Source organism: Glycine max, chromosome 2 (assembly GCF_000004515.6).
Source record: "Glycine max cultivar Williams 82 chromosome 2, Glycine_max_v4.0, whole genome shotgun sequence".
NCBI lineage: Eukaryota > Viridiplantae > Streptophyta > Magnoliopsida > Fabales > Fabaceae > Glycine > Glycine max.
Window position 1 is genome coordinate 2,180,161 of NC_016089.4, and position 9,788 is coordinate 2,189,948.

The 9,788-nt window shown below is 33.4% G+C and overlaps 1 protein-coding gene across 1 annotated transcript; it reads right to left on the reverse strand.

The window, feature by feature from the left end:
- Nucleotides 1-1,639: 1,639 nt before the first annotated feature.
- Nucleotides 1,640-6,813, reverse strand: LOC100818349 (hydroxyproline O-galactosyltransferase GALT6). The gene is made up of 7 exons (XM_003519735.5): nt 5,691-6,813; nt 4,404-4,636; nt 4,031-4,321; nt 3,805-3,933; nt 3,518-3,688; nt 2,385-2,492; nt 1,640-2,216 (listed from the first exon to the last, which is right to left on the reverse strand). The coding sequence occupies exons 1-7, from the start codon at nt 6,475-6,477 to the stop codon at nt 2,007-2,009; spliced, it is 1,929 nt and encodes a 642-aa protein (XP_003519783.1). The 5' UTR covers nt 6,478-6,813; the 3' UTR covers nt 1,640-2,006.
- Nucleotides 6,814-9,788: the final 2,975 nt, after the last annotated feature.

Sequence of the window (9,788 nt, forward strand, 5' to 3'; positions counted from 1 at the left end):
GAAGTGTTTTTAAGAGTTTATTTACTGAAAAATGATTTATATTTTTAATAGAAAAGATATTAAAAGTATTTATAGCTTATATCCGAACAGACCTAGATGGATTGGTAAAACATTAAAACAATATGGGATATGGAATGTGATTCCCAGCCTTTAGTCTCTATCCACTAACAAAGAATCTCTAACTTTGTCAAGGGCCCTTTTCTGCTTTATCTCTATTATCTGAGAAGGTGCAGCAAGCTTTAAGCCTACATGTTTATTCTCACAGCAATAGGTCACTGGCATCACGCCTTCAAGTTTCATCCATAAAGCACCGAACCGATTAAGATATACAACTAGAAAGTACGGATATGATATATATAGCACATACACAAAAATGCCACAAATTTTGACACAATTATAACATAACATATAAATTTTCTTGTTTAGATAAATTTCTCAAATACTTATAAGAAAAAAATTACAGTAAGCTTTTTTTATAAATTAATTTGTAAAATTTTTCTCATATTAACTTTTCTATAAATAAATTTCAACTTATACATGAGCTAATCTTAACTTATAAACAAGGTCTATTTTATTTTTTTTCTTATTTTTTCCTGTAAATTCTTATGAACAAGTTTATTCAAACGTAGCTATTAAATTAATTTTTAAATTTAAAGAGCAGATTAATGTCTAAAATGTAAACATGAATTATTATAAAATACAATAAAATTTATAATTCATCAATTTATTTTTCCATGTATTAATTCACAATTAAAAATATTCAACCTGAATAAATGTTCAAAAACATCGAGTGTGTGGATGCGTGAATGTTTTAACTTAACTATTGAGATTTTGAATTTAAGTCATAAGTATATAATTGTATTAAAGATTGAAAAGGAGAATATGATTTAAAAAAGGAATAATTTTTTGTCCACCAATTGAAAAACACCCTTAATTGACATATAAAATACTAAGAATTAAAAATCAAATTCACTAACAATTATAAAAAATTCAAGAACTAAATATGCTATTGTATAAATTTAGAGATGAAAATGATTAGTGGTGGCAATTTTAAGAATTAAATTGAATAATTATGGTCAAAGTTAAAATTAAATTTAGCTTTTTATAATATTAAAAATTAAATTAACTAATAATATCAATTAATATTAGATACATTTTACTTAATGGAGATCCAAGATTTCCTACTTGAGTTCTTGCCTTCTGAGACATTTTGGGTCATTATGAAAACCTTTTTTAGGTTCACATGTAAATATTTATTTTATTCACTGGCACAGAATTTATACTTGAGAGTATATTTCAGGATCTCGCTCCTACTTGGTCCTTGTTTCCATCTTACGTAACCCAGATTTTTATAATTGTTTGGAGATAATAAATGATAGGTTGTTTGGCACAAAGCAATAATACATTATATATTTTATGATTTGATATTTAGTTCTATAATTTGGTTGTTTTCTGATACGTGATACTTTTAATTTGGTATTGCCATAGGCTTATTGATATTAAGAATATAAGTACAAAATCCATTAGCAAAATATAAGAATTAAGAAAATCAAGTAATTCGAGACCAGACACAAAATACCTCTTCACGGAGAAGATAGCAACTTCTTTAATGCATGAAAGAACATAGGAAAATGAAGTCAAAGCAGAAAAAAGTAATTTTATTCTGCTTCTGCACCATTTTGCTCTACGTTACAAACCATAGGTTTGTTCCTTTACCTGTTCCTGTAGTATCCAACTTTAACTCTATCTAAGATGATATACCTACACCATCTATTCTTTTAGGTAGGGGGGGTTATGGATCAAAATAGGGGCAAACCACAAGCATAGAAACTTGACATAAATCATCCTCACCATTTTAAAGTAAAACCCCCCGAAACCCCCCCTTAAAAGGGAGAAAAAGTGCTTATATACAGAGATATATATTATGATCATAGAACTTGCCTAGTTAGCTGTGCATGTTTCTTTTTCCCTTGTCGTACACATCACCTATACCTACCATCATTTTGTCATCTCATGTTGCAACAGAGTGATTTTCCTTGATGTTGCAATTTTTCCCACATGCATGTCATTTGCCTTGGTGATTGGTAGTGTGCAGTGTAGTACTCTTCAATGCACCCAAATTGGCAGAACTTCAAGTTGTGCATGTACTCTACCGGTCTTGTGCTGTTGAAGTGCTCCACCCACATTCCCATGCTCACGTCCTCCATTTTGAATAACTGCACCATGTTGAAAATTGGTTAAGTATGTCATCAACAGCCAACAACTTCCTTCAGTGCATATCAGAAAACAAACTGAGATATAACAAATCCATATGCATGCATGTGCGTGCACACTTACACCAAACCAGGAATAAACGGAGATAAAAAAATTATTCGCAAACATACTTTTAATTTGCGCTTCTCAAATTCAGATACAATGAACTGAGCAATGTCAGCTGAGACTATGTAACCTGGACCGTTAGCATAGATGGGATATTCTTCCTCTACCCATTCCTGAAAGTTAAGGGCAAAGAAAAAAAAAGTCAGAAATGCCTCCACAAAGTGAACATGAGATGACAATCCAGAGTCACAAAAGAAACTGCAAGTCCATAACAACAAATGTCATAAATTTCAATGTGTGAAAGTTGAAGTCATTGAACTGAAATCATATTGTGTGAAAGTTGAAGTCATTGAATTGAAATCATATTGTGTGAAAGTTGAAACTCTGCCAATCATAAACCTAAATAGAAAGGTTAATCTGTTAAGTAAACGTCTGGTAATCATCCAATCAGAATATCACTGCAAGCTCAAAATATAAGTTGCAGCATTTTAGTTGATGACCTACAAACTCAAATGTTTCAACTATCAGAGAATTTGTCAGAAATGTCAAATGACTGAAAGTCTTAAACTATTTAATAAAGCTGATCACTATTCATAGTTATTAATCTCATGATATAGTGGCACATAACAACCGACTCCAAAAACACTGGTGGTAGAGCGCATTACAAGACTCCAAAAACAACAGTGTTATGGTCATAGTAAGATTACCACTATGTTAAAAATCCCCCAAAAATGATGCTGTTTTGAGGGCAAAAATTGATTGTTGAAAAGTCTCCCTCTAGTGCTGCAATGGCTACTATTTGAAAATGGACCATTATTCAAACTTTGTAGTGGCACATGGCCACTCCACGCCACTATAATAGTGCCCTATTGATAACTATGGCACCAGTAAATTGATTTAATACAAAAGGGAAAAGAAATGAGCAACAGCATTCATAAACTCAAATAAAAGTGGTAGTTAAAAACAAATACTCAAATGCAAACAGTAAACCTAAAATAAGTAATGAAAAGTTCAAATTCTGCTATACTGTAGAAAAGTAGACGAATCAACAAAACTAATTGGACCAACAATACAACATTTCATGATAATTACACACGGATGGTATCAAAAAAGCTAACTGCATATGATAAATTGAAACAGATTTAAAAATATAGAAAAGCACTTCAAAAAGAAAGAGAAATCAAGATGAAATTTATACCTCATAAGTTACAGCCCATTTCCCATGGCGAAGAGGCCTATGGTGATAATTCATATTTCCCATGTACAGACTTCTACTTCGAACTTGTCTTGCTTCGTTTAGGATAGAATCCACTCTGACAAACGTGTCATCATCACATTTCATTATATACTTAGAAGTCATGGTCCGAATCTGCAACATGCATATTCAATAACTAACAGTCAGTGATAATGCAAGCTAAAAGAGAGGATAAAATATTAAAATGTGTGCATAAAGAAGCAACATTTAACTCTTCTGCCATCACTCACCCCATATTCACAGATAGCTATGGTCTTCAACACAACAAGGTCATAATGATCCATGTATGGGACTATAATAATATCACCAAAATACTCTGCTTCTTTCTTTATGTCCACATTTATATCCTTCCTTGCATGCTATCATATAAGAAATGGAAAATAGTAAGTATAAAACATTGTGTAATCTTGAACCTTTTATCCTTATTTAGGAGTGGATGATGCAGTGACCCTTTACCAAGGCTACAAAAAATCGAGCCACAACACGTGAAGATTGGATTAGCTTATGCTGCATCCAGGACTTCCTCACTGCCATCCGTTCAGCAAAATGGTTTCCAGCAGAAAGGATACCAATGAAAAGCTCCACATTCACATTCTGAAGAGGAGGAGCTTTCCACTGAGGAAGCAATTCAAGATGCATCTGTGGAGCAAAGCTAGGATGTGATGTAGGTAAGGAAGCAGCAAATATAGAGTGTACATCAACATCCCCATTTATAGATAGTCCAGTAGCATCCTCAAGGGCAAACCCCTGCAAAATATGAATATAACACAAACAATATAAGATATTTCTGCAAGCATACAGAAGAAGGAGATATGATTTGTGTACCCACCGTGCGATAGGGAAAGGATGTCACATGCCTCCCGTCCACACTAACATGGTAACCTTCCAAGCCAGCACTTATGGTGAGAACAAATAACTTGCCCTCCGCAAAAGGATATGGCCAGTCTACCATCATCTTCTTTTTTCGCCCTATCAATCTGTTTAACCACCATGTCGCCTTCCACTCTTCAGAATGATTATTGTCATCACGAATCCACTTTTCACATTTCACATGTCCATCAACTTCACAAAAATAAGAAATTCAGCAAAGAGAGATAACGTCCCTTGAAATAAGACATGCAAAAGTAAGAAAATAAAATAAACAAGAAGCAAGCTTGCAAGATGTCCACATTCACAAAAGCGAATGAAAATGACCATACAGAATGAAAATCTTCTCTTTTTTTTCCTTTGAATTTTACATTTGATCCCCAATCAAATTCGTCAAGTCAGGCTTTCCATATAGTAGTCATCATAGTCAACAACAACAACAACAACAAACACCATATCTCACCAAGTGTGGTCGACTACATGCATCAAACAATGCTATTCAATTCAGTTAAAGACGAAGTCATGATGATCAAACTTAAATAATTTGGCAAAACACCATAGTTTAGTAATGTAAAAAGATAGGATCAAAACTAGAGTCTTTTTCTTTTTTCCAACTCACAGCACATACAGTCCCCACTCCAAAATCAACTCCAATGAACTAAAGAGTACTGCCATTGTCAACGACAACAACAAAATTCTTATCCCACTATGTGAAGAGGCTAGGGCAACTATATCGATCACACAATGCCACTCAACTCAGTTAAAAACCAAGTCATGATAGTCAACCTTTAATAATTTAGCAAAACACAATGATTCGATAATGTAAAAAGATAGGATCAAAACTAAAGCCTTTTTCTTTCTTCTAACTCACAGCTCAGACAGTCCCTACTTCAAAAACCAACCCCAATGAACCAAAGAGTGCCCCCATTGTTATTTACAACAAAAAACTCTAAAATCAACTTCCTAACCCCAAAGTAACCGAATCTTCATAACATATTTGGCATTAGACCTCACCGCACATTATCAAAGTGAAACTCGAATTCTAATCAGAGATCAACACCAAAAACACAAACAGCAACACCACACCTAACTTTTGGCCTATCCTAAATCCAATCAACAAACACATGATCATAATAAACTAACAACACATTTTAAAAGCCTTAGAGCAACAACCCCAACTGGTTAGGGCAGTGATGTAAGGTCCCACAATGTTCACATGGGTGGAAACGATCTATCTAGTGGAACTAACCAGTTTCTTCATCCGCACGAGATTTCCACCCATCACACCTGATAGCAGAACCCCATTGCATCCTATAGCAAGTGTTCTGCTCAATCACTGGCTTCCCACTCCAATCCCCTCTCAGCCTCGGATTGAAATGCAGAATCCTCGGCGGCTCCTCCTTGTCCACTGCCTTCAACCCTTGCAACTCCATCATGAACTGCGACACCATCACCGCCTCTCCCCCGTCCCTCACCACCGCTATCTTCGGGTCACTCTCGGCGTGGGCCCACCGCGGCGTCCCCACCACCGTCACGTGCGACCAGAGCGTCAGCCCACACGGCAGCACCAACACCCCTTTGTCCCGGAACTCCGTCCCGGCGACCGACACCGAATTCGGACACGAATCCGACCCGTTTTTTACCTTAATTTTCGCAAAGCTCTTCACTTTGCCGCTCTCCACTTCCCCCCAGAGCTTCTCCCCGGCAACCCACGCGTGCCGCGCCACCTTGTGCAGCTCCGAACCCTCCGTGAAGCTCTCGTTGAACCTCAAGGTGGAAACTTTCTCCAACTTTAACCCTGTCGGTGCTCTGATTTTGACACTGTTGCGTGATTCTTCGAGCATGAGTGGCATGGGCATGGGCAATGCGTCGGTGAGGAAAACGACCCCGTTTTCGGCTCTGAAAGCTAGAGGGATTTCGAAGCTCATGAAGAGAAGGTAAAGGAGCATCACCACCATGAAAATCTGAAGCAGTGTGAGCCTGTTGGGTAGCACAAATGGCTCTACTTTACTACTAGTACTACTACCCCTCTTCATTTTTTTTCAAACCCAGAAGAAACAGAATCAATGGTGTTCTGTTCCGTTTCTCTGGGTTTGTTCAACTTTTATCGAAGCTCGTAAACCCTAAGAAAGAGAGAACGGAACACTGAAGAAAAGTGGAAAAGCCTTCTTCTTGTTGCAATCACATGCAGAAAACAGAGGGGAAGGAATGAATAAATGAAATGGAAGCTTTTGTTATGTTGTGTGTCTTTGTGTATAAAGTTTTTAATTGTTATGTATATTATTGTTTATATTTTATTATTATTATTATTGTGCCCATAGAAAGTAAAGGGGGAGAAGATCGCAGTAGCTATGGCATGGAGGTGAAGGAGGTTGGCGTTGTTCATTAGTTCAGTCTGAAAGCTGAAAACGACATCGTCAAGGTAAAGTGGGGACCACGTGACACTGTGAATTTCATAATCAGACTCTTTTATTCCGATTTTAATTTTATTAATTTAATACTAATATTGTATGGAAGTAATTGTATAAAAATCTAATATACATATATCACAACACATGTTAAATTTGTTAATATCCCAACTAATTTATACACGGTTAATTAAATTATTAAAAGAAAAAAAATGAAATATAACAAATGATATGAAAGAAAAAAGATCTAAATTTGATCCCAGATAATTTATACACAATTAATTAAATTATTAAAATGAAAAATGAAATATAATAAATGATATGAAAGAAAGATAAAAATATTGTATAAATAAAATATTATATGAATATACAATTATTTGGCTAAAAATATATATCTTATTTGTTTGTAACAAGAATATGACAAAAGTAAAAATAGATTTTTTTATTGGGAAATATTTAATATTTTGTAAATATAAAACTATTCAATACTTATACTTTTGAAATACTTGATACTTTGAATGTATTGAAGAAATATAAAAATCCTTAATTAATTGTGGTCTGGAACTTACCTTTTTTCGACTACAAGATTCCTTTAATCGTGACATGAAATTTTCCTTTCATCGAATAGCCGTAAAGGAAAGGAGACACGTGGTCATGAACGATGAACCACACACACACACCGCGTTCTCCAATTGTCATTGGGTCGGTGTTCAACTTTTCATTCTTTCTCTAAGGAATATTGCATCTTCCTATTATAGTTATGCTACTAATAAAATATGGGTCCCTTTACACCTTAGTTAGAATAACATTTTTTACAGAATAAAAATACTCTAAAAAGTGTATTATTTAATATATTAACAACATAAGTATTTTTTATTTGTATTCTTAAAATCTTAATAAATATTTTAAGGACACTTAAAATATTTAGTTATTTTTATTGTGTACAAAAACTACTTAAAACAATAGTATAACTGACTTATAGTGTGTTTAGATAACATCCAATGTTGATTAGGAAAAAAAACACTAGAATCAATTTCATTTCACAAAATCAAGACGATATCATGAAAAAGTATAAATAATTATTTGCTATTTGGCGCAGACTAAAATAAATTTCTTTGTAATTGGTGGTGAAATAAACATAACTGAATATGATATGTATTTCTAGAATATTTTATTTTGTTCTTTCTTTTCCCAGCTTGCACCTCTGAAACCTTCACACCATCGCTGGAAATCAACGTGAAGAGATCTAAGCATATCTATTCATGGCTTCACCATTTTCTCCCTTTTATTTTGTTTTAACTCACTGGTGCGGGTAATGGTATAGTATGGTAATGACACAATACTCATTCTATATTAAATAATTATAAATACAGGAAATACTTGTAGTAACAGATTATATTTTGTTTGTACAAAAATATTTGTCCACCTTAGCCTACGCCTTATTATTTTGTCTTCATCATAAAAATTTAATTAATTATTTTTTATTATGAATCTAATTGAAACACACTAAAGAAAGAAATTGCAATTTATTAATGAAAGAAAAAGGATGCAAATGGTTTTAGTTTGAGTGGAAGACCATTTGAAGAATGATTTGAATTAGAAGGGGCGTCGCGTGGATCGTGGTCGCACGATGTGTTAGTGATGTATGTATTCAATCTGTTGGTCATGTCATTGTAATGCTTTTCCTTTTATATTCAGTGCGTTTGTTTGATATACATTGGATCGTTGCCTGCCTTGGTTGGTGGCTTTGTGTCAAAGAGGAAGTGTTTATATTCTAGAGTTAATATATGACTGAGATGCTTAGCAATTAATAGTAAGTTTCTTAAATAATTCACTTATTCTTATTGACTCATCAGGTATGGATTTATTATAGCTCACGTTCTGGTTTTAGAAGGTTCCGAATCTTATAGGGAAAAATCCCATTATCTTTGTACCGTGTATACGCATTGGTGCATCAAAGCATGTAAATTATTATTTCCATATCTAGGAGATCTAAGCTGAATGGGGTTTGTAAATATTATAAATTGTTCAATTTTTACGAGTAAAAAAAATTATTGTTATTATCTCAATTACAAGCTAGGAAAAGTCAATATCAACCCAATAGTAAGGTTTAAAATAAAATTTTAAAAAAATATTTATTTTTATCAAAATATCATTAGTTATGATTTTTGAATTTGACAAAAACTATAATTTTAATATTTGAATTTAATAACATAAAAATAGTTTCTTAAGATTGTAATTTTTTCCTGTAAAAAAAATTGTAATTCTTTATATACATTAGTTTCTTTTTTTTTAAGTTTAATAGATGTGTCCACGTAATATATTTGTATAGTTTGCATGTGTATGAAGTATTTTAAAAAGTTATAAGTTATTCCATTTAGTTTTGGCACAAATTATCATATTTACTCTTGAATTTGAAAAAAAATATATATAAAAATATCGAAATTACATGATGGATCCCTCAATACATATAAAATTAAAGGTAATTATCTTGTACTTATATGGGATACTAGGATAATTTTCTCCTCCCGGACGTGGTGTTGTTTCCTCTTATTATTCCTTGAGTTCCTTCTTTGATGTGATGAGGGTGAATATTTGTAAATACACTTCAACACTAGAGTTAGAAATTCCTCCAAATATAATAAATGAGAATAAATAGAATGCAATTTCTCTAAAATTTCATCCTTTATATATACATATGGGTCTTAGATCCATGGGTTGATGGGCCTTACCTTTAAGGCTAGTATGAATGTTAATTTATGATTACCTGCTAATGAGATCTTAATGGTGTTTATATTACCATTAAATAATCTCCTTCTCTTAATCCCTAACATGCTCCCTAGATTCCTATGATTTAGGGGTGCTCAATTCTAGTCAAAGGGAATTCATCAAATATAGTGGTGTCTAGTTATGACCGAGGGGATATTTATTCATGTCCA